We start from the raw sequence: 26,859 nt of genomic DNA, 5'->3' as shown, positions 1-26,859 counted from the left end.
TTTACTTTCTAAAGTGCTTCAGACCATGAGCTCTGAGATAGAAGTCATTTTGTAATTATTTTAATTTAATATATATTTTTTACCGTTAGAAAGAAAATTACTGCCGGAAACCATTTTCAGTGTGAACTCTACAATATATTTTTGAAAGTTTGGCTATAAACCTAAATCTTGTCTTCATTTTAATTCCTTTTAAGGTTTTAATAACTAATTTTATTTTACTTTTTGACTTATAATCTAAAAACTTACACTTGACAATATATATATATATATATATTTTAATTATAGCATTATTTCTGATTCTCTCGTGTCTTCCACAATGCTTTATGTGTTGAGTAGTTCATTTACTCATTGAATTAAGAAATTAAACACTGCTTTGTACCACATGTAATGTTGTGATTCACCTCAGAGCTTGCTGGTTTGTTTTAGAGCTCTTTATTTCAGAAAATGAATGGGAAAAATACTTCCCGAACTAAAGCCGCTAAAAAAAAAGTGGGTGGTCACCGTTCCGCTCTATGTAAACAGCAGAGTAATGTGCTAATGAGAGAGAGGGAGAGGGAGTCTTGGAGCTTCTGTGAATCTGCCCCGTGTTCCAGGAAACTACAGCAGTGCACATAAACACTCAGCATGCCTGCAACGGCTCTGTGATGTCACCAGCTGAGAGGAAGGGCGGGAGAGAGAGAGAGAGAGAGAGAGAGAGAGAGGGGAGGGGCAAAGGGTGACGGAGTGGGATACAGACACAGCCGGAGGGAAGAGAGTCAGTGAGAGCGAGACGGGGAATGTGAAAGACCGAGAGAGCCACACTCAACGCTGTTAGAGGCATCGTGTTTCCCGAGAGTCGTAACCCCTCCGGCTCGCTGTCTGCCGTCTCCCTGCTCTGGACTTGAGGGGCTGATGGGTAAGCGCTGTTTCTGTTTGGGCTGTTCTGAGTGAGGGAGATTGAGTGGGCGGATGGACGGACGGGTGTGTAAAGACTATGGCTTTATTGCATGGAGCTGAGATACGCTAACACTCTGGCGTGGGTGTGTGTGTACATGCACGCTGCATCCTTTAATGCTCTCTAGTGAGTGATGAGAGCTTTTCAATGCACTTTATTGTTAGTCCTTCACTGTATTGTGTGTGTGTGAGGTGTTCCGCTTGGCTGTGTGTGTGGCGCAGGGGCTCTGTCCTGGACAATCTGTCTGGTGAGGATGGAAAGTAGGGCTGGGCGGTGTGATGACGGATGTGTCGGCCGGTAGAGATCCTGCTGTACCGTTTATACCGTGGTAGATGCGTCCAGCACTGCGTTACGTTCTTTATGCATGAGAGCGGAAAAGAAACATGGAATAATGTTAAAAGCAGAGCGGGACGTGTCCCGAACAAGTCAAGACGAGGAACTTGTTATTAAAAGGTTTTTGGCATCACAAAGCGCAGATTAGTTTGGTTGCCAAGGAACATCGTAATTTGTCGCATTAATAATATGGAATTGAACTGATGAGGTCACATGTGAACGTTTATTGGCTGTTTTACAACGACTCCGAACGTGGCTCAACCAATCAGAGCTAAGAGCCAAAACTAACTGTTTTTTAATTTAATTTAATTTTTTTATTTAAATGTTTTTTTTTTTTTTTTTTCATGAATAATCTAAACTTCTTAGATTAAAATTATCATAAAATATGAACTTTTTTATTTTGTAAGTATTTTATTTGTAAGTATTATTTTATTTCACTTGGTTATCCCATTGTCCAATAGGCATAACCACATGCTTTTTTAAACCGGTTTGATGAATGTACATTAACCAGTGTTGTTATTCTTAACTGATACTAAAACTATTTTTGATTTATGAAAAATAAATGTTAGATGGAAAACTTAAACTTATTTAGCTCAGTAACTTACCAAAGAAAACATTTCTAATTTTAAGTTGAAGTTGAAGTACTAAAATGGCCACAACTAAAATAAAAATGAGTTAAAACTAAATAGAAATACTATAAATACAAATACTAATATAAAAATGACAAATACACATAACAAAATAAAAAAACGTAAAAATGATAAAAAAAAAAAAACTGAAAATAGAAAAATAAAAGCTATTTCAAGACATTAATAAATACTGTCATATTATATAAATAATACTACGTATTTAAGAAAAAGCTAATAAAATAAGTGCACAAAAAATGAAAACTGAAAATATAAAATATAAAAATAAGTGCTTTTTTCAAAACAATGAAATGTAAAATAGTATAGAAATATATTACAAAACACAAATAAAAATGAAAATAACAAAATTGCTAATACTTAAAAAAAGTAAAATAAACAGATTTGGCGTGAGAGGCTGTAATTGCACATTCATCGCAAGCCTCCAAGTAAAGCATGGCTACCGGTGACTAGTGATTTTCACTGCACTTGAATTAATGGAATAAATTTCAAGGCTTGCGGTGAAGCGCAGTTTTACTGCCCCATCCATCCACGTGGACAAGTTAGCCAGGCTTTTTAGATAGCACTCATGGCTCGGGTTTAGGAACATTGATGGTTTATTTTTTTGGCGTCGTCTTCCAGTATTTGACTGGATGACAAGATAATTGTCCTATAGATGATAGCATGATCTGGGGGAAGATAAGGGCATCGATTGATTTCACTAGGGCTCTAGTCTTATGAAGACTAAACATGTTGCAGTGAAGCTTAATGGGAGCTGCATCCTGTTGGATGAATTTTGATTTTCTAAATGCACACACACTCGCAATTCACTTTCTCTTTGCCTTTCAAGGCCAGATGCGTGGTTGGTGCCAAATGTGGACGTCTGTATGGAAGAGCTGAGTGTGTAGGCCTTTTTATTAAGCGGCTGTTTAGACTTAAAGAGACTTTTTTAAGAACGCTTCTGTAGCTGCCGGCGTTTGGCTTTTAGCCTGACGCTCAGGGGTCGTTAGAGCCACCCGGCTGGTAAACACACTCGCCGATGTCACGGCAACCCTGCTGATGTCATAATTGTCTCACACTTATTTAAAGGCTGAAGGGTGGAGGAGTGGGGATAGAAGAGATCAGACCAGAGATCAAAGAAAATAAATCATTGTATTTTATATAAAGATAATCTGACTTTTTGGACCATAGAAATTTTAGATTTTTGCATTATTTGCATGAGCAAATTATATATATATATATATATATATATATATATATATATATATATATATATATATATATATATACATACATACATATGTAAAATCACAGTAACATGTGTTTTTACTATTTTACTGTTGTAAGAGGGAAAAAATAATACAGGATGTCTTTTTTTATTAAAATAATTGTAAAAAATTATCTAATTTATATTACAATGTGTATTTATGTATATATAAATAATTTGTAACAATATACACTACTGTTCAAAATTTGGGGTCAGTTCTCCTTTTAATCAAAGAAATTAATACTTCACCAAGGAAGTGTTGGATGGATAAAAAGTGATAGTAAAGACTAGGGTTTGGCCTTATGATCTAAAATCAAAACCTCGATTAATTGAACACTAGGGCTTCACAGACACATTCTGGGGAAACCAGACTTGGCATAATATGTCTCCTTTAAGTTTATTAACTGTTTGAGTTTAATAAGTAATTTAATTTTTAAGCTTTAACATTTTAGTGGTAGTGGTGCTTTAAAGGAGAATTTCTGAATTTTGAATTTCATTCAAACTGTATCCTGTTGGCCTGCAATATGTTGAAAATTATCAATCTTTGAGGTAGTTCAAGTTTCTTGACATTCAAACTACAGTCTTTGTGCATTTCTGGAATCCTGTCAACACGGATGTGCTGGAGTCTCTCAGGTTAACAGCTCAAAGCATGAGACAGTGGCACTACATGTTGTCATGCACTGCATGAATGGACAGCCAATCACATGATTTCATTGATCAGCTATTGCACGACAGTAACCTGCCAACACACAATATTGATGAGCTCTCCTGTGTAATTCCTGCGAAGCCCCAGGGGAAACTGAAAAACAAGTGACTCATGCCATTTGTAGTCAATGTTTATGGACATGATGGCTTACCCTGGGCTATTTATAGCGGCTTCTGTTTTGAATGAGTAAATTCTCCTTCATAATTCTCCCTTTCATTCTCTCTTTCTCCTTTTTCCTCTCTTCTGTCAATGACCGTTTACATGCATATGGAAATGTATGTGTCATATCAAGATGCTAACCAGCTTGCTATAATGCAATTAAGCCAAAATTCCGGTTTCTAGAATTAATCATTTGGAATTGGATGCATCTTGTGTGGCATGTTTGTTCATTTTATCTGTGCCATGTCCTGTTGTGTAATGGCCACCTCTTTTTCTCTCCTCATTCTTGAGTTAATCCACATTTTACAGTGTGTTCTGGACACTGGTCTGTGATCGTCAGTGTGGCTTGTCTCTCCATGGGACAGAACAAATGCTCCTCTATTCATCTGAGCGTGGCCTGCGGAAAACCGGGGCTCCTCTGACGTAATCAGCACGCAGCTCTGATGCTTCCCCAACACTTCATTATGCTCCACATCCCAGCAGAGGGTCAGAGGGTCAGTCAGGGACAGTGTTCTGCAGAGGGAGGCGATGGGCCATGAGCCTGGAGCCGCACTGTGCTTCTCAGGAAAGGCTGTTGTGTGCTGTTTGGGGGAAAAGCATGTAAAACCTTGACATTTTGTGTTGTTGGTATTAAAAAGTTTTGGTTGAGCGTTGCACAGGATGTGTCTTTTGTCCCAAATCAAACATCAAACATCTTCGGTGTTAAGTACTTTTAACTTATTTTAGTTCTGAGATGTACAATTAATTAATTTCTGGTGCATTCTACCTGTGTGTGTGTGTGTGTGTGTGTGTGTGTGTGTGAGCCTTTTTCATAATTTCTGTCTTGTTTAAGTGAGCATTATAAAACTGAACGCTATTGTTAGGCAGGATGGTTGGTGCAGTAGAGATGCCTGGACTTGCTCTCAGTAGAGTTGCACCTGCACCCATTTCCTGACTTAAACGTGATGCATTGCTGATGGATAGCAATGCAGAGTGCTTGCTGTCCCAGGATGCATCACTCCTCACAAGGTACATAGTGTAATGGTTGGCCGCCGCATTCTTGGCCTTGGCGAATCAATCTCCATCATGCTGTAGAGCATGTGGGTGTATATCTGTGTGCGTGTTCGGCCAGCGCTGTGTGTGTCAGCAAATCCCCTTTTGCAGAAGTAGTGCTGCAGGGGTGATTATTTCTCTTTACGCTTATATTGCATCATTCTAATTGGGTTGAAATGCATATCCCCTACGTCTCCAGTGTGTCTTCTAACTGTAACATGTAATGCCCTGGCTGTTATTAATGTCCTAACAGTCTCCCTAAGTGTGTGCCAAGGGTCTATCCTCTGAGAGCACAGCAAATGTTACCTAATCCTCCCTGTAAGAAATAATTAGACTAGTAAACAAACTTTAGCGCTTTATCTGGGCTTTACTCACAGGGAAGGCTCATCCTGCCTCTGCATGCTCTCTGCTGAGATTGAGGTGCTGACGGAGTGGATTTTACAGTTCTCAGTTCAGTTGTGCGCCAATGAGAGTGAATTTGAATTCCTGAATTTGAATGTAAGGAAGTAGAATTAAAATGAACTGATATTCAGAGATATTCAAATTTGTAACTACTGTAACTAAAAAGCAAAGTTTATGGAGACAGACTTTGAATGTTTGCTTGAGAAAGTTTCAAAGTTTATAGGCCAGATGGATGGAAAGAAAAATTGATAGATGGATGGTTATATACTGTCAGTAGATGGACGGATAGATGTTTGGACAGATGGATGGATAAACTGTCCAAATAGATGGATGGATAGATACTGTAGTTGGATGGAAAGACAGGATAGACAAATGGATGGATATATACTTTGGATGGATGGATGGACGGGTGGATGGATGGAAAGACAAATGGTTTAGACGGATGGATATATAGTGTAGATCAGGGGTGCCCAACCCTGCTCCTGGCGATCGACTGTCCTGCAAAGTTCAGCTCCAACCCTAATCAAACACACCTGAAGCAACTAATTAAGGTCTTCAGGCTCACTTAAATTAAAGGCAGGTGTGTTTGATTAGGGTTAAAGCTAAACAATGCAGGACAGTCGATCGCCAGGAGCAGGGTTGGGCACCCCTGCTGTAGATGGATGGGTGTATGGATGGATGGAGAGACAAACGGATATATGCTCTAGATGAATGGATGGATGGAAGGACAAATGGATAGACTCTGATGGATAGATTTTGTGGATGGATGCATGGAAAGACAAGTGGATAGACATGGATCCATACTGTAGGCAGATGGATGGACAGATCATTGGATGAATAGAAAGACAAACAGATAGACAGACTGATGGAAAGACAAATGGACAGACAGATGGATGGATACATACTGTGGGTAAATGGATGGTTGGATGGATGGACGGATTATTGGATGGATAGAAAGACAAACAGATAGACAGACTGATGGATAGATACTGTAGATAGGTAGATGGATGGAAAGAAAGGCAAATGGATAGATATGATGGATGGATGGATTGATTGAAATACAAATAAATAGACACTGATGGATAGATACTGTGGTTGGATACATGGAAAGACATGGATAGACAGACAAATGATATATACTATGGATGGATAGACTGATGGATAGTTACGATGGATGGATGGATGGATGGATGGATGGATAAAAAGACAGACTGATGGATAGATACTGTTGGTTGATGGATAGGTAGATGGATGGATGGGTGGAAAGAAAGGCAAATGGATAGATAGGATGGATGGATGGATAGATAGATTGAAAGACAAATGGATAAACACTTATGGATAGATACTGTGGATGGATACATGGAAAGGCAAATGGATAGACAGACAAATGATATATACTATGGATGGAAGGATAGACTGATGGATGGATAGAAAGACAAATTGAAAGGAAGCCACATGTGCACCATTTGGGTTTGGGCCATTGTTTGTTCTCTTCTGAACTCACATCTAAACTATTACATTTTCTGCAAACCAAGATTAGCCATTGTGAATGAAAGACATTAAAGCAGTATTTATTAATTCATTTAGTGTTTTCTGTTTGCTTGTGTGCTGTGGTTTTCTTTGACATTTTAATTACTGCTAATAGTTGTTGTTTTTTTGTTTGTTTTTTTGTCACTGGGCTTTGTTTGGACTGGGCGGTAAATTTCAAATATGTTTTGCCTGTCTCTTGACAGCAAAGACACAGATAAACAACGCTCTTATCACCGCTTATTCATGCAAAGTAAATGTGGAGGAAGTAGTTCACTAGTTGACTACTTCCTGTCCAGCTGAGTGTGGACTGCAAAAGAACGTAGTGGTCAGTTTCAGGGGGCCGGGCATCAACGGCCCCTTTGTGACCAAGGATTTGCGTCATAAACATGATTTTATGACATGATTGGGTCAGGATTAAAGAGCGTTTTTTATTCCATTATATCAAATAGCCTTTGACGCTGGTCTTTGTGTGGCCATGGGGCTTCCGCTGAGGGCTTTTGATTCTTCTGTTGTGGGGTCAGAGGAACATCCTTGAACTTGTGGCATTCGGGGCATCGTGACGTCCCATGAGTGGAGCTGACACTTGAAGCATGAATGTGTTCAGTGTTCCCCCTAAAACCTCTCCCATTCACTAATGCACAAATGAAGAGGTCCCACGTCAGCAGTCTGGATGTAACATGGTGTCAGAGGCCATTTATTGCAGACCACATGTCTGCTTTGTTCACCTTGGCCTAGTTTTAGCCTGGAAAAAGCGCTAGGATGCTATAGAAATTGTATAAATAATGTAAAGCAATCCTAGTAATAGTAAAAATCCTAGTTTATAGTGATGTGTTGGTGATATTCAAGGATTCCTTGGCTAAGCTTGTAATTGTAATTAGACAGTTTCTAAAAAGAAAGAGCAAAATAAAATGCCATTTAGTGATGTCCTACTTATTCTTGTGTTGAATTTCATTGCTCATTTTACCTACAAAACCTAGCTTTAAGGTTGTAAGCTACTTATCAACACAAGCATCCTCGCTGTGGAATGCAATTGCTCAGTTCCTTAGTTTTCTTCAGATTTATCTGTTATGAGATAGAGATGATTGAAGAAGATGCCGCAAGCCAGGCCACTTCCTGATTCCAGTGACGCTGTTCGCTAGTAGTGAATCTAACCATGATCTGTGGCAGGGACATGAGGTTTCTTTCCTCTGTTTAATTTGATGGCCACTATGATGCTGACGCAGTACTGTACTCTGTGTACATGTTTTGAGGAATGTTCAAGATGGTTTTGATAGGATAGTTGCTTTAACTAACATTTGTTTTTTGGAACAGGCATCATGTGAACTTGCTCTAGAACATTCTCATCTTCTAACAAGTGCAACATTGCATTGTAAAATCCTTGATTCTTGTTGTCTTTAAATATTTGAATTATTTGCTTTTATTTCCTTTTTAAATTTATGTTGAACTAAAATTAAAGGCAATTATAATTATTTACATTTATTAATTTACAATGCACTTTTATCCAAAATTACTTGAAAATAAGCAATTCATAGTTTAGCAATTCTATGAATGACATTTTTGACATTTAAATGAACGTTTATTAAATTAATTTGAAAAAACAAACTAAAACTTAAAAATTGATCTTTATTAATGAATGACTATTGTATTTATACATTTAATAAATACTTATTTTATTAATTTTATATTTTAGTTATGTATGATAATTATGCATATATTTTTATTATTAATTTTATTTTAGAATTTAATTGTTATATATTTGCATGCTATAAAATAAACCACAATAATGTGTGTGTGTGTGTGTGTGTGTGTGCATTTATCTATCTATAGCTAAAGTAGATAATTTAATATTTAATAATGTAATATTTATCATATTTTTTATTGAAATGTTAATTTGTTTTGGGAAAGATACCTGTGGTGGTAAATGTATAATGTAAATAATGTAAATGTATAGTCTTTGTACACATCAGTATTTTCTTGCAAAATTGTCTTACCTATGTGTCTCATTTTTGCAGCATAAAAGTTAGTTTGTGTACAGTAAATGATATTTGAATGTTGACTTAGAAAAGCTTTTCCTAAAAGTTTAAAATGGCTTTAAAAGCTTTAAGTACTCTGAGAACTGTACAGTTTGTTGAGTCTCTGTTCTCTCTCTCCACAGTTGATGTGAGTGCGGCGCTGCCACTGCAAGTGCCGCCTTCTGCCATCCCCATGGACCTGCGTGTGGATCACCAGTTCACCCTGGCGCCGACGGACCCGGCCCAGCGCGAGCAGCAGCTGCAGCAGGAGCTTCTGGCCCTCAAGCAGAAACAGCAGATACAGAGGCAGCTCCTGATCGCAGAGTTTCAGCGGCAGCACGAGCAGCTCTCGCGCCAGCATGAAGCACAGCTGCAGGAGCATGTCAAGGTGAGGCGAGAGCCGCTGACTCTGTACAGAGCGCTGCGGGGATGAGCTGTTTTTGTAGGCCTACCTGGAAGTTTGAATCACCTTTTAGATCCTCCACAAAAAAACAATTGATTTTTCCTTTGGCTTTGGATTGTTGTAGAAAATGAGCTCTGTAACTGACAAAGGTTTATGATTCTTACATGAATTTTGTTCATCGTGATAATCTTCACACATAGAAAAGCAAGTGTTATGAATTTTGAAGCCTAAATACAATCGGCAGAAGTAAAACTTTTTTAAAATTTAATCCAGAAAAAATATTTCATATTATAGAAAAAAATATTTCATATTATTTCTAATATTATTTCTGATTTATTTTATGTCATAGAATAAAATGTAAAAAACATCTTGAGCCTGTGTTAACCACAAACTTTATTTCAAGCAATTAATCAAAAAGCCATTTAAGAAAGCTTTGGCGTGATGGAACTGGAGTGCAAAATGTTCAGGTTTTAGAATTTCTGCAGCATTCCTGCACCACTCTATACAGGTTTAAATTGAAAAACCAGTACAAAATATTCAACAGTTGATTTTTTTTTTAAATACCATCCATTGATGGCAAGCCTGGTACAGTGTGTCTAGATTTAAACACAAAAATAAATTGAAAGCTGTGGCTTTGTTGTTTTCCTGAGATTTCGGTGTATTATTCACAAAGCATTGCTATATAGATAGAGAAGACATAAATAAAGCTCACAAGCCATATTGATTACTTTTTATCATACTTTTACGGTGCTTTTTTGAGCTTGACAGTCGTAGTCACTGAACTGTAATTGAATGGACGAGTGCTGCTTAAACTTTTTATGTTCCATGGATACAGTAACAGCGCATAGGTTTGGGAGAGTAATTAATGACAGAATTTTGATTCTGTTTGTGTAAAGAGCTCGCGATGCAGTGGTTCTCGTCTCCATTCCTCCCTTGCTTCAAAGCTCCCATGCTTCTGTCTTCGATTTTCCATTTCTTTGTGGGGATTGTGAGGAATGGAGTTTGTTTGGATATTGAACGTTTGTTGGCGAGTGCGATCTGTCGTGTCTGTGGTTTCCTGAGGCAGCGCTGCTGTCATTGGCCTCCAGACTGAGCTCTCATTGTGAGGCCGGACGGGAGACGGGTGACTGCAATCGCTGTGGGAACTCTGTCCTTGGGAAACACCGGGAGCCTGTGAGCTCTGCAGATCTACTGAAAAATATATATTCATACTATACATTCTTTTTCCATATGTAAATTCAGTGGCATATTCAGTGGAGTTTACATTGTTCTGAAGCAATCTCTCAAATGTAATTATTTATTTTTTGTTAATTTATTTGTTGATTATTTCTTTGAATTAACTTTTTATTAACCAAGTAATATCCATATAATGTATTTTATATATGCATTTAAACACATGGTTGTTTCTTTGAAGTAACTTTTAATTAACAAAGTAATATGTAGAATTAATGTTAATGTAATATAATGTTTCAATAAGATAATGCACATGATACAATAAGATACAATATACAGTGTGTGTGTGTATATATATAATATATATATATATATATATATATATATATATATATATAATACATAATTTCATATATTTTTGACTTATATAATACATAAAATATTTTTGACTTTAATTTTATTTAAATAAGTAAATAAATGAAAACAAATAATTATTATTTTATTATTAGATTTGTTTTATATGTATTTCTGTATTTATAAACATTTTAATTAAACTTGTAATGCATTTAAATGGTTATTATTATAATAAATATTATATACCAGTAGATTTTTTATAAATAGTTTATTTTATATATATCAAATAAAATCTATTTAAATTACATTTAATTTAATGATTTTTAATATATAATTCCAAAAAATTACTTTTCAATTTGTGTATTAGCATTACATCATATAAAAAGTACTTTACACTGATTGTCACAATGCAATGACCAAACACCACTTTTCAATTAATATTTTATTTTATTTTATTTTATTTTATTTTATTTTATTTTATTTTATTTTATTTTATTTTATTTTATTTTACCAATCACATTTTTTTCAACATCAACAAAAGACATCTTTACACTGCAAAAGTGGAAAAGAAGCTGCATCTGACATGGCTTGTATGTTTATTTGTACAGACTGTTTAATGCTGCTCAGGTGCATAATAGCCTATAAATAGGGCAGTTGTGGCCTAATGGTTAGAGAGTCGGAGTTAGAGAGTCACAGTTATGGGGCAGTGGTGGCCTAATGGTTAGAGAGTTGGACTTGTAACCCAAATGTAACCCCCAACTGCTCCCCGGGTGCCGCAGCATTGGCTGCCCACTGTTCTAGGTGTGTGTTCATGGTGTGTGTGTGTGTGTGTGTGTGTGTGTGTGTGTACACTACTCACTGCTGTGTGTGTGCACTTGGATGTGTTAAATGCAGAGCACAAATTCCAAGTATGGGACACCATACTTGGCCACATGTCCTTTCCTTTCCTTTCCTTTCCTTTCCTTTCCTTTCCTTTCCTTTCCTTTCCTTTCCTTTCCTTTCCTTTCCTTTCCTTTCCTTTCCTTTCCTTTCCTTTCCCTTCCTTTCCTTTCCTTTCCTTTCCTTTCCTTTCCTTTCCTGTCCTTTCCTGTCCTGTCCTGTCCTGTCCTGTCCTGTCCTGTCCTGTCCTGTCCTGTCCTTAATAAATAAATAAATAAATAAATAAATAAATAAATAAATAAATAAATAAATAAATAAATACATACATACATACATACATACATACATACATACATACATACATACATACATACATACTACAAAAAATATATATTGTGCTAGAGATTAATAATTGTCATTAACATTACCATAAATTTTTTTTTTATTTTTTTTTTTTTTTTTGGGGGGGGGGGGGAGGGTGAGGGGGGGGGGGGGGGGGGGGGGGAGGGTCGTTTTGTTTCGGGGGGGGGGGGGGGGGGGGGGTCATGTCATGTGATGTTGATATTGGTTTGTGTCATCGCTTATTTCTGGTCTTAGACAGCCCAGATGTGATGTGAAATGGTGGTTAGACCCATGCATATTGATGAGGTGAGGTACATGGCATGGTTTGAAAAGCTCCAGTTAGAAATGTCAGAGATTTGCCTGATGAGGAAGAGTCTTTGCGGTTCGGTAGACGTGCTCAGCCCCTAGCCCCGCTCTGCCAAGTGACAGACGCCCATGACTCATCGCCGGTGATCTCCCAGGACCTGCAGAAAGACATGTGGAAAGTGAGAGGAAAGACTTATATAACAAAAAAGAGGAGTATTGAGGCTGGATGAAAGCATCTTCTTAAGTAACTGCTTGTTTACAGACTAGCCATGAGCTTTATTAGACCCTGTGCCAGTGTTAATGTGATTTAACTGACCAGAATCACCGATATCCACTCAGCATCCACGCATCAGCTGTATACGGCTCTGATATTACCCATCATCTCAAGCCAGTAATGGATGTGACTGCTGCTGAGCTGAGTAACTGCAGAAGTGGAAATGCAGTTAAAGGGAAATGTTAGACGCAATGGCTGCATTAACAGAGCACAGTGTGAGAGAGATTACCAACGTCTTTTAGCTCTCTTTTTAGTCAGGGAGCTGTTGAGGTAATTGCTTATGTTAGTTTCATTTGGAAAAAAAGTGGAATGTTGCTTTTATGCTACACAACAAGACATCAATAAACACATTCAGGAACTGCTTTCTTGTATGATGTCGGTATTTCCAACCATTGCATCTAATTATTGGTGGTACGACTTTGGTGTAGTCGTGTGTATTTTTAATATAGAGTCAATGTGAAATGCTGTTTTTATCTTTTTACTATCATAATCTGATTGGTAAAAATGTGAAATAAATAAATAAATAAATAATTTTAAATAAATAAAATAATAACAATAATAAAAATAAATTAAAAAAAGAATAATAATATAAATATAAAAAAGAAAGCGCCAGGGCTTTTATTTATTTTATTAAAAAACAGTAAAAACAGCACTGTTTTGAAATATTATTACAATTTTAAATAGCTGTTTTTTTTATTGGAATTTATTTTAAAATGTAATTTATTCCTCTGATGCAAAGCTGAATTTTCAGCATCATTACTCCAGTCTTCAGTGTCACATGATCCTTCAGAAATCATTCTAATATGCTGATTTACTGCTCAAGAAATATTTAGCCTATTATTATTATCATTGTTGAAAACAGTTGTTGTTGTTTTTTTTTTTTTTTGATGAATAAAAAGCACAGAAATCTTTTGTATGTGATTGCTAATTTAATGCATCATTGCTGAATGGAAGCTCGTTTCTTTTTAATTAAAAAGTCTTACTGACCCTAAACTTTTGAACAGTAGTGTTTTTTTTTGTTTGTTTGTTTTTTTTTACTTTTAATTTTTTATTTAATGTGTATTTTTCATTTACTTCACACTTTTTATTTATGTTTTATGTATATATTTGAAATAACATGCACCAGAGAATCTTACTCAGTAAGAACAGAATAATACGTTTAAAAAAAAAAGGTCCACTGTATTGAGTTGAATAATGTTTATGTGTGTGTTCTTTTTCCTCCCCTTCAGCATCAGCAGGACCTCCTGGCCCTGAAACATCAGCAGGAGCTCCTGGAACACCAGCGGAAGTTGGAGCGCCATCGTCAGGAACAGGAGCTGGAGAAACAGCAGCGGGAACAGAAGCTCCAGTTACTCAAAAACAAAGAACGCGGCCAAGAGAGTGAGTGAAAAACTAATTACCTGACTGAAACACATGAAGGTCTTTGATTTATTAGGCTAATCAGCAGCACTGTGGCTTGGATGTCTGTCTCAGCATTATAATTGCTTTTTAAAACCAAAATGAAAAACTTGCCTGAAGTAGTCAAATGCCCATATTGTTAGATCACGTCAGACCATATATATCACCACTCATGTAGATGATATAAATTTGAGTCTGACCTGCATCACTTCCTTCAAAATAATTTTCAATAAAAAAAAATAAAAAATAATTTAAGGGTGTTTGCTCATGCAAAAGTCATTATTAGAGTAACTATGTGGATTCTGTTTCTTCACTATGACTAAATAATATTAGTTATGCACAGATGAAATGCAGTAAATGCGGTCATATTATCTTGCTGTGCAACGTTATTCCGGTTATGCCATCCTATCGCGCAAAGTCACATTACTTTTTTCATGCACATCAAAGAATTTATTTGGTAAATGCATTTTCATTGTGGTTTATGCACGTTTTCCCATTGGATAAAAATTTAACTGCATATGTTTTTTTTTTCATGCACATGTTAAGAATTTATTTGCATCTTGGTGGTTTTTTATGCGATATCTCAAAATGTGCATAAAAGTAGGTGAATGGGAAACATAGCTAGTGTGTGTGTGGCCTGTTAAGTCTATGGTAGTTTTTGGCAAAATCAATGGTCTGATATCCTATTAGATATTAAGTATGTTGCACACAATGTAATATTTGGTGTTTTAGGCATGAGCAGTATTACCTATGACACTGGCACTAGTTGTGTATATTTTCTCAGAGAGTGTGTACTTATCTGAGATGCTCCTGGCAGTACAGTATAGCCAGTCTATTTTTATCCATCATTGTTGTTGTTGACACGGCGGTCACCTGTTGCCTGCGAGGAGCGCGTGCACCAGCGACGGCCTCTGGGGACATGTTTACAGACGATGGGAAAGGTGGTAATTGAAGGAAAAGCTGTGAGAATTCATCCATCTGATGTGTTTCTTTGAGAGACGGCACAATAGTGAGAAAAAAGACGTCTTTGTTTAACCGTGGCGGTCTCAAGGGAATTGGAATAAAGAGTTTGCACTCTATTTAAGATAAAGGGGTCGTTCCTCTCACATGTGAAGAGATATCTGAACAGAGTCGGTCTGCAGTGGAAGAGTGGTTTATCGACACCAGAAAACAAGTGTCAGCCTTTGTGGTCGTGATCAATTGGGCACTGTTCGATCTTCTCAGTCTCAGACTATTAAGAGTTTTTTTAAGAGCATTTAGAAGACGAAATTACAGCACTGCAAATTACAGGGTTTAGAAATGGTGAAGAAATTGACAGTCACAAATGCATGAAACCCCTTCCTGAGGCTTTTAGATAGATCTTGTGGTATAGCGCGGCTAGAGGCTGAGAAAATGCCATTAATGTCCCGCTGCTTGGCTGTTTGTGATCTTCCTGAACTGTGGGCTCTGATCGACAGGCGCTGTGGCGAGCACTGAGGTGAAGATGAGGTTGCAGGAGTTCGTCCTCAACAAGAAGAAAGCGCTGGCCCATAGGAGTCTCAACCACTGCCTGCCCAATGACCCGCGCTACTGGTACGGGTGAGTATCAAAAACTGATTGGTGATGATGTTTCAGAAAGGACATCTTACAGGTCCTGTTTACATCTGGTTTTGACAAAGCAGTCAATTGAGACAAAATTGCATGCAGTTGCAGTGGTAGAGCATTGCGTTAGCAGCGCAAAAGGTTGTGGGTTTGATTCCCAGGGAACACGTGTTAGGTAAAAAATGTTAGCCTGAATGCACTGTAAGTCACTTTGGATAAAAGCGTCTGCTAAATGCATAAATGTAAATGTATTCTGTGTGTGTGTGTGTGTATGTATGTATGTATGTATGTATACACACACACACACACACACACACACACACACACACACACACACACACACACACACACACACACACACACACAGTATAATAATAAAACAATAAAAAAACAGGTTTGCACAAGTCAAGTGCCTCACTTGTAAAAAACAGATTTTAAAAGAAATAAGAATAAGAACAAGAAAAAAAATAATGTTACACATATTTTTAGGATATTTGTCTTTCGTATTATTATTATTATTATTATTTATTTTTATGTATTTTTCCCCTGTAAGAAAGATATTAATTTGCTGTGTGTTTTTTTGTTTTTTGTTTTGTTTTTTATTTTTTTTGTTTTGTTTTTTGTGTTTTTGTTTTTTGTTTTTCTCTCCATATTTGTGGCAAACAGTGCCGGTCAGCTGCACCTATCACAAAAAAAAATAAACTAAAAAAAAAAATTCTGTTTTTTGTTTTTCCCTGTAAGGAAGAGATTGATTTGCTGTTTCTTTGTTTTTATTTTATTTTCCCTGTTAGAACGAGATTAATTTGCTGTTTCTTTGTTTTAAATTTGTTTTTGCATATTTGTCAGCTGCACCTCTCACAAAAAAAATTTATGTATTTATTTATTTATTTATTTATTTATTTATTTTGGTGGGCTTTAATTTTGTTTTATTGTATTAATTCTCCAAGTGATGAGCACAGTGATTGATTGGCAAGTGAGTAGTGGTTGTTCACTGCTATCTGAGATGCTTCAGGACAGATTAGCATTTACGCTATGAATATAGTGTCGTCACGAGTGTTTTAAAGGTGCAATATGTAATATTTACAAAGATCTATTGGCAGAAATTCAATATAATATACATAACTATGTTCTCAGAGGTGTATAAAGACCTTACTTAATGAACCGTTATGTTTTTATTACCTTAGATTGAGCAATATCTTTCTATATACACCGCGGGTCCCCTTACATTTACATTTCGCAACCTCATTGCTAGATGGCACTAAAACTTACACACTGCACCTTTAACTAGCTGTGAATGTGGTTTGAGTGATCGAATACTGAAGTGGTTTGGACCTGTTTACACCTGTATTTAGCGCTGTGATCAGATTACCTAAGACAGATCTTAAAAGCAGATCAAAACGAAGCTAATGATCTACACAAAGCTGATGCCAAACTTCAGAGTGTGGCATAGTTGTTCGCTTGCAGCTGTAAGTCAAAGTAAAACCATGCTATGCAAGTTTCTACTTTGATTGACAGTTTTGTTTCTCCCTTCACCACACAATAGATGTAGCTTGCTGTCACCTCTGGGTTCTTGAAATATTTGAGCAAGTTTTGATTGGGGAGCTTGTCATGTGTGAAAGATAGCGGTGAAGAGGAGGCGTGTGTCAGTGAGTGAGGGTGTGGATGTGAACAGGGGTGTGTTTGTGTGAAAAACTCACACTCCATCAAGCCCACCTTTCACACTCCTCATCTGTGAGGCCTTTTGAGAGAAATGTTCCATGCTTTTGCATTTACATACTTATGTACATAAACTACTATTCAAAAGTTTAGGGCCAATAAGATTTTTTTATTATTATTTAATGCTCACCAAGGCTGCTTTTATTTAACCTAAAATACAAAAAAATCATTAGTAACAGTAGTAATATCTCTGATTTATATCTGTATGCATAAAATGAAATGTATTCCTGTGATGACAAAGCTTAATTTATTGAAATATTTCGGAAATATCGGAAATATTTTTGTTTATTAAATAACGCATGTATGTATGTATGTATGTATGTATGTGTATGTGTATATATATATATATACATATATATATATATATATATATATATATATATATATATATATATATATATATATATATATATATATATATATATATATATATATATATATATATATATATATATATATATATATATATATATATATATATATATATATATATATATATATATATATATATATATATATATATATATATATATATATATATATATATATAACTGTGTGTGTGTGTGTGTATATGTATATTGTTACATATATATATACATACATACATACATACATACATACATGAAATAACATTTTATTTGTTTACTTAATTTACTTGTTTACTTAATATTATATTTATTTGTAAAATGAATTTGTTAACTCTTTAAATTAAATTATAATTATAATATATATTCATATTCTTATTATGTATGTAAATTTAATGGCTTTGTCTAGAGCTGCAACCACCAAAATTTCTGATAATCAAGTAATTTTATTTTGTTAATTATTTTTTCTGCTAAAGTTTTATTTATTTATCTACTTCATTTATTTATCTTTCTATATGTTAGCTTTTGAATTTTATATTTTTTGAGTTCTTTAAATCTTGAATTAATTTAAATTTAATAATAAAAATACACTTTTGTTTTGTAACAATGTAAAAACTTAACTTGTCACTCTTGTTGGAAGCCAGCTGACCTCAGATGCCCAGCATAAATCCCTTTATTTTTGCAGAGCTTTGATGGGCTAGAGCTGATATTTTTGAATCTGAAAGTGTGTCATACACAAGCATGTTTATTTGTAAACAGAATGATAACCTGACTGCACTGAGGCATTATGGGTGATCTGAGTTTGCTTTCCCATTAGTTGGCAGAAAGCGTCCCGCTGCTGGGAATGTTGAGCAGCTGTGTGTGGAAATGTCTAGAAATGCACATATTTGAGTACCTATGTGTGTGTTTGTGATTTGTTCCACAGGAAAACCCAGCACAGCTCCCTGGACCAGAGCTCACCACCTCAGACAGGGATTTCCACTTACAACCACCCGGTGCTGGGAATGTACGACCCCAAAGATGACTTCCCGCTCCGCAAGACGGGTAAAACTAAGCCCCCTCTTCTCAATGCGTCCTGCCCTGTCTTTTAACTTTCACTAGGGTTGCTTACACCAGTACAGTTTTACTTAATCAGAACTGGTTCCAAAAAAATGTGGAACAAACTCTGTGACCTTTGCTTCCATTGACGCTCGTGGAAACCACTTTTTCCTTCTGTAGATGCAGAAGCCATTTTCTCACACTCACACACAACTGTATAAGATTGTGACGTTCATCGGCGGCAAAATGTGGATATAGCTTTGAATAGCTTAAAATTAATTAGCAAAAAAAATTATATAATCAAAGATGTTCTGAACAGTGTTATGTTAGTATTATCTATATACAATTATAGTTTTTTTTATGAATTCGCTTTTATTTTATTTTAATTAAAGTTTTAGTAATTTTGCTATGAGCTTTTGTCATTTGTATTAATTGTTATTATTTTATACAATACTGTTTAGGTTTGTTTTTATTTCAATTTTAGTTTTTTTTTTTTTTTTTGTTAATCAATTAACAAAAATCTATCCCCAAATTCAGAGGAATAATAAGTAAATAATTATAAGTTAAAAATAAATAAATAATATTAATAAGTATTTTTTTTTTTTTAATGAGTTAAATATTTAAAACTAAGTTAAATAAACCTATTTTAGGACAATTTAAATCTTTGCATGTAGTTGTTTTGACAGTTTACTCCAACATTTAATTTTCATGACCATTAAATTCAAATGCTTATTATGGTAATGTCATTTGTTAATTAAAATTAGAAAGTTTAATACAACAAATATTGCAGTAATGTATGCTTATGATTACAGCCCGACCGATATGGGTATTTGGGGCTGATACCGATATTAGGGAGTAAAAAAGTCCTATATTGATATATCGGCCGATGTTCTTTGTGTATATCATAGTACATTACCAGACAAAAGTCTGGAAACACTTCCCATTCATACTATATATAGAATACAGTATATACATAAAGAGAATATATATACATAAACACATTTTTTAGCAATGATAACTCAAATACATTACTTTATAGTATTGCATCTCACTAACTAGGTGACAACGTAGTGTTAAATCACCGTTCAGCAGACTCAAGCAAGCCACCGCCTTTATTAATTTACTTAAAACTTTTACAAATTCATTATTTAATTGCATTATTTAAATATATAGTTTTTTCATGTTCCATTAAAATTCAGAAGGGAAAAATACCAAATTATTATGAAAAGAAATGAATAAATAGTTATTTTATTTATTTTTGTTTTATTTATTTTTTTTGTTTTGTGAAACATGACCAGAACAAGTTGTTGACAATTCTTTTTTAGATGCGCCTAAGGTCCAGGTAACATTGCTTAGATTTACTTGATGGCATTAGAGAGTCCTATCCCCCCTCTCTCTCTCTCTCTCTCTCTCTCTCTCTCTCTCTCTCTCTCTCTCTCTCTCTCTCGAAACAGTCTGGGAAGTTTTCTGCTTTTGAGGAAAAACGTTCATGAGGTTTTAGGAGGTTTAGGTAAAGACATTCTCTCTGACATCTGCTGTGTGTTAAGAGCTCCAGTGTCTGTGGGCTGGCATGGGTCCTGTGCCCCCTGTTTCAGCATCACTGTCTTCACTATCGGGCTCCAGGCAGTGTGTGTTAAAGAAGTTGTCGCCCTCCCTCCCTCTCGCCCTTCTGCAGGAGAGCACTCAAGGGCAATTCCTATGCAGACTCACTTTGGGCTGGTTTAGGTGAAGTAAGGCCTCTGTGCTCATTAATCACCCTGGAAATGGGCCTGTCAGGGACCTGCAGTACAACCTGCCCAGGGCCTTTAGCACACACAGAGCCCTGGTGAGACCTGCGTAATTACAGTGCAGGCCAGGGAGATGAGAGGGGGAGGTACTGCAGAGGGCACTACAGTGGTAACTGCGGACAGAAGGTGAATGCAGCTCCTGCTACCTAAATGAAAGGGTCCTGCTGTACAGCAACCTTTATGACCTCAAGGTCTGCATGAGGAAGATTAAACATTCATTGCACTCAGAGTCCAAAATGAACATTTTGCTGCACCTGCCAAATTGCAGATAATTTGAGAAAATTTACAGGCTATAAATTCCATACAGGCATTTAATTTTATTTAATTTTATTTTATTTTCCTACAAGAAAGTGATAGTTTGGCTTTTTATTTTATTATTTTATATATTATATATTATTTTTGTATTTTAGTATATTTTCTATTTTATCCCTATTAGAAACAGGTGTTTAGCTGTTGTATTATTTTATTCATTTTATTTTCCCTGTAAGAAAGAGACTGTTTAGTTGGTTTTATTTATTTAATTAATTTCATAGCTTTTTTTTTTTTTGCATATTTGTGACAAACGGCATGAGTCATTGTGCTATTCAACTGCAGCTGTCAAAGAAACAAATTATTTTATTCCATATTTTTTTTTTTTATCTTAATGCAACAAATATTCCACCATATGTGTTGCCACATGGGGTTCGGTGAAAAAAAATGACTTCATACAACCTAGAGAAACTTTTCCACAAGGAATAGTTGTTAATTTTTCTTTAATAGATTGTTTTTGTTTGCTTTTAATCGATTTGAATTTAATTTTATTCCATCAGCAGAATTTTTGACACGTCACTTGCACATAATCTGAGATTCTTATGATCTTACCTATAATTTAGCTGTTGACAAGTTACCTGTCGTCATCTACTCACATTTGGCGCTTGGCGGGTGTTAATATTGGACCCTGATTGTGCTGTTGCTATCCACAGTTTGGTTTGATGTGATCTGTGTTCCCACAGTTCATTGTTTTCATTATCCATGAGTGGCACAACCTCTTTGACGTCCTTTCACGGTTATATTTCCCATGCGAGCTGTTAACCTGGGAAAGCAGCAGGAGCATACAGGCGGTGGTACTCCGGGAAAGAGGATCCGATGTCTGAACTTCAAGCTGTGAAATGTTCTTTGTTTAGTTCTGATGATTGAGTTTGTGGTAAGGCTCGTTTGCGAGGCGATTCCAGTCGTCCCGCTGTAGATAAACCTCAGTTTGCTCTGGCTGGCAGAGCACATTCCTGTAGAGGGGATACGGAGAAGGAGGGTGGCCCAGGCATTAACTAGAACTGTTTGACGCTCTCTTTCCCTCTCAGGACAGGCCCGAGTCTGTTTTCACACTTCTCACCTAACCGTCGGACATCTGGAACCTTGGCTGTTGGCAGCTGCAGGAAGTGTGATGTTGTTTTAGGACAGTGAAGTCTGCTAGATGTCCAGTGCTATGAATGCTGCACAGACGGTTGCTCTTCTGGATTTATGTCATGGTTTTCTGATAGTGGTGAGCAGTGTTTTGGGGCGTTATATGTTACAAGTTGCGTTATGGAATTGCTGTTCTCAATGAGTAAAGTGACGTTTAACTTGTGTAGTTATTTTGTTCAAATAAGCGCTGCATGTTGAATAATCATATTTTTTTTTTTTTCAATCAAATATCTAATTTAGCATCAGTTACTGTGTTATCAGATTTTTTACATAATCAGATTTTTATGCAACAAGTGATTTCATGAACAAAGTGATGTCGCTCATTAAATGTACACAATATCTGGTACTCTCTCTAATAAATAATGTATTATGAAATCAGATTTTTCACGTAGTCCGTTTTTTTTTTTTCATGCAACATTACGTTACTCATTAGATTGATGCAATATCAGTAACTTTGTTAAATTACATTTTGTGTAAACAGATTTTTACAGATAATCATATTTTTTTACACAGCAAGACATTGAAAAATATTATTGTAATATACACAATGTTTTTAAATAATTAGATTTTCAAGTAATTAGTGATGCGTTGCTTGTTAAATTTCCAAAGTATTAGTTACTTTTTTCAGATAATTCATTTATGATGTATCTGATTTTTTTTAATGTTAATTAGATTTTTTTTTACATCAGATTTTTACTCAAAAAGTAATATGTTGGTAATTAAATTTACATATCAGTTTTACACAAATCACAACATTTTATGTAATTATTTTTTTCACATAATCAGATTTATTTCATGCTACAGGCGATGCTTTGCTCATTAAATTTACACACTATCTTAAAAATTTTTTTAGATAATAGATGTATCATGTAATCAGTTTTTTTCTTCACGTTAATCACATTTTTTAAATTAAAAAAAATAAAAATCTGATTTTCCCACTAAGTAATCTGATTTTTTCACATAATTAGACTTTTTTCATTTGAACATTTACACAAGTCACTTTTTAAAAATAAGTAACATTTTATGTAATAAAATTTTTGATCTTCACGATTGCAGTTGCATGTGACAAGTCTTCTGATGATTTTTATGTTAAGTTTCTGATGAAAATCTCTGTTGATTTTGCAAGAGAATAAAAAAAGATATTTAGCAACTTTTTGTCAGAAATGTACCATTCAGATTTGTGATGCTTTACATTTCTTGTGATTGTCATATGTGAAAAAATTTGCACGAGGACAGAAAAAGTAGTGGAAAACCAACATGACATAATGTACCATAATTATGTACTTTTTAGAATAAGTAATGCAGTATTGGAGCATGCTACTTTTACAGGTAACGTCCTCCAGCAGTGGTGCTGACACCTTCCTAAGTGTGAATGTATGGTGTGCAGTATGTGACTCAGCGAGAGCTCTTTTGTTTCATTCATGCGTCTCTCCTGCAGTGCTGCGAGGCTGTGTTCTTCTGAACGTGTTCGAGCAGGCAGGAAGGTCACAGAGCTGACATTTTGTGCAGAGCGGGCTTGCAGCAACCGTGACTCTTTTTCGGTGACTCATTCTTTCACATGTCATGCACAAGTGGCTCAATCTGGCTCAAAATTCATTGCAAACAATTAGTTGCTGTTGACAGCCTTGGGGCACTGAGTAAATGACTGTCTGTTATGCCTCACTTGAAACAAAAAACGGCTCTCGTTTTATCAGAAATAGGACACTTTTACAGAAAATGAGTTTGAGACGTCGCACAAAGCATTGCCGTTGCTCTTCTCATTTGTACACCATATGAATCGCCTCCAGGTTACATCGAAGTGCTCTTCACATTCATGTTGACACATCAGTTTTTGCTGGGGAGTTTACAGGATTAGAAAGCTGAGGAAAGAGAAATCTGGAAGGAATTGAGCTTGAGCTTTAATCACAATTACACTTATCAGCCTGGAGGTTGCAATTTGTGACCTAATACCTGCTAATAAGAGCTGGGATCCAGGCTGTAAAGGACAGAAGAGTGCACAGGACTGTGATTTGTTTCTTGGGTAATGTTTAGTGATCAGGTCTGGTAACCAAAAGCTGATAAATGCGTATGCAAATGCAAGCGGTTATCTATTTGTTTACAGTATGTACAGTATATTTTTAGGGCTTTTGAAAAAAGTTAGGCTGATGATGCATAGGGCAACTTTTTGAGCAATTTTGCCAAGCAACTTTTTTAGGCAATGTTGCTTGGGCACTTTCCCACTGAGAATGGGAAACAAATTTCTATCTGGAGACTTTAGACTGGTCATGGGCCCTGTGTCTGCCCTGGTTGCCCATTGACGGCACCATTGCTCAAAAAGTTTCCCATTGTATCATCAGCCTTAAATTGTTCAAATATTGCTGCATCAACTTGTATATTTATTTTCTTAGTGTGTTTTATATTTACTATTTTATATTATACTTAATGTTAACCTGTTGACTTAAGATGTTCAAGGGATACTCCACCCCAAAATGAAAATTTTGTCATTAATCACTTACCCCTGTGTTGTTCCAAACCCGTAAAAGCTTTGTTCGTCTTCAGAACACAATTTAAGATTTTTTGGATGAAAACCGGGAGGCTTGAGACTGTCCCATAGACTGACAAGTAAATTACACTGTCAATGTCCAGAAAAGTATAAAAGACATCATCAGAATACTCCATCTGCCATCAGTGATTCAACTGTAATGTTGTGAAGCAAAGTCGCTTCATAGCGTTTTTTACTCATAAGAGTAAAAAATGTATAAATGGTAGTATAAATGGACCTGTATGCATGAAAATCTTACTTCATTTTATATTTTAGGAAGGGAATAGTCATGTTAAGGGTTTCTTGGCATTAAAAGGTTTGACAACTCCTGTCTTAGACTACTGATGGCCATAAAATGGCTTTGACTGCAGCTAATGAGAAGCTGTGCCGCTTCCTGAACATGCTGCCCACTCAACACAGCCTCTGTTTGCCTCCTAAGAGCTCATTTCCCTTATATGGATCTAAGTGCTTTTTTAATAGCTGTAGGGTGATGACTTCTGCTTGCAGAGCTCCAGACTGCAACTAAAACGGTTGCATTTGCGAGTGAAGTTTTTGCTGTGGTCGCCACTTGCGACTATATATATTTACGTTATGACTTAAAAATTTGCATGTAATGCCTTTTTTCCTGATTTTTTTGCCATCACATCTTTTGTTATGTTCACATATTAATCTAAGACGATGCACATCAAAGTTTTAGTGGAAAAAATAGTTTCAAACAGTCATCTCGGCAGCACAGAAGGACTGACGGCACAGCTGTTAAAGGCAGCTCAGTTGGACAGCACGAGAGAGATCGATAATGACAGAGACGTATAAGTAAAAGTGCAGAAAAGCAGCGTCTATTTCATGCACAACTTGAACAAACTACAACAGGTAAAGCTGTTGTGTGGATATTGGCAATATTGTTAACAATCGTCATTTTCTAATCTTTACTAATATGGCTTCTTGTTATCAAGATCTTTGTCTGCTGTTTTGTTAATGCATAAACTTCATATTATTAGAAGCACGCTTGCCGTCCAGTAATTGCAAAAAGCTTTGTGCTTTGTTATTCATAATGAATAATGAATTCATAACGAAATTCAAAAAAATTAATTACAGTTTTGGTGCTCTTAAATGCGGCAGGCGCGATTGCTTTAGCGGCAAGTGAACCATTATTTAAGTGAAGACATCATATCTTTATCATTACTACCATAGTACATAATGAACATGAATTAACATCAAAAGGTAGAATATTTTAGAAGAGAGCCTACAGTACAACTTACTGAAATGTCTCGTATAATAAAAACTCATTTTGTGTCAAAACTGTGGAAAACGTGTAAAGCTTGTAAACATTGCAACGTAATATACATTTACCTCAGAATAACCATTTGGTGCCCATAGGCTCATCAGTCAGCTACAAAAATAACTATAAAGAGGAGCATTTTGCTATATTTATGAACTATTGCATATTAATATTTTTATTTAACCTGTTGTCTAAATGATTCAACTCCTCCTATAAAATTGTATTTTACTAATGTAGAAAAACAGACTGAAGGTGTGAAAGACATATGACAACATTTATAGGATGCATTTAGGAGGAGCCCAAACTACACTCATTGGCCAAGTGATGCTTATGATATTGGTACAGATTCTCTGTAATGAACAATTCTTTGTGACTGTATATTTATAAGTTGGAAAAGACATTTAGTTTCCACTTTAAGTGAACCTTAGTTCCCAGGTCATCTACAAGATGGATTAAAATGCTGATAAAGTCAAGAAAAGATATTGAAATGTCAAAATAATAAAATAAATAAAAAACATGTTTATTCTGTGGCACCTAACAAAAATATTTTTTCTTATAGGAGCCCATGTCTCCTTACTCAATTTTTTTGTCTGGAGCCCTGGCTTGTCATTTCCCATTGGCTTTGTTGACAACTTGTCCTCACTTTAACAGCCTTGTAACTCCTCCAGATCTTCTCCTCAGCAATTATCATCATCATCATGAAAATATGTCTTTATATAGAATATTTCATATTCTGAGAATGAATTCATCTTGTGGTGCTTGTGGTGTGAGGTTCTTCTCGGTGCTCTGACATCTCTGATGTCAGAGATGCTGTGCAAGAGGAAGTTGGTACTTTTTAGGAATGCACAAAATACCTGTACTGTATAGATTATCAACTAATTTTATTTATTGTAATCAGTTGATACTGGGTGAATATTGTTTATTTAATTGTGCAAGGTCCCTATTTTTCCATGTATTTTGGCCTACATTTCTATTAAACAAGTTTTTTTTTTTTTTTTTTTTTTT

General features: G+C 35.7%; 1 protein-coding gene across 11 annotated transcripts in view; it reads left to right on the top strand.

The window, feature by feature from the left end:
* Nucleotides 1–26,859, top strand: part of LOC109096423 (histone deacetylase 4-like) — a 211,662-nt gene that overhangs the window by 112,738 nt on the left and 72,065 nt on the right. For 9 of the 11 annotated variants that reach the window (XR_006155648.1, XM_042731796.1, XM_042731793.1 and 6 more), the window contains 4 exons: nucleotides 9,142–9,386; nucleotides 13,959–14,109; nucleotides 15,585–15,705; nucleotides 18,715–18,833. Coding sequence is in view for 10 of the 11 variants with exons in the window: in XM_042731796.1 (XP_042587730.1) it covers nucleotides 9,142–9,386; nucleotides 13,959–14,109; nucleotides 15,585–15,705; nucleotides 18,715–18,833 (636 nt within the window). In the remaining variant the exon portion in view is untranslated. Of the gene's footprint in view, nucleotides 1–726; nucleotides 896–9,141; nucleotides 9,387–13,958; nucleotides 14,110–15,584; nucleotides 15,706–18,714; nucleotides 18,834–26,859 lie in introns of those variants that run through there. The other 2 variants (XM_042731797.1, XM_042731791.1) reach the window with 2 other exon arrangements.

This window comes from Cyprinus carpio, chromosome B9 (assembly GCF_018340385.1).
Source record: "Cyprinus carpio isolate SPL01 chromosome B9, ASM1834038v1, whole genome shotgun sequence".
Taxonomy (NCBI): domain Eukaryota; kingdom Metazoa; phylum Chordata; class Actinopteri; order Cypriniformes; family Cyprinidae; genus Cyprinus; species Cyprinus carpio.
Note: the sequence above shows the minus strand (reverse complement) of the source record. Positions and strands in the feature narration are given on the sequence as shown.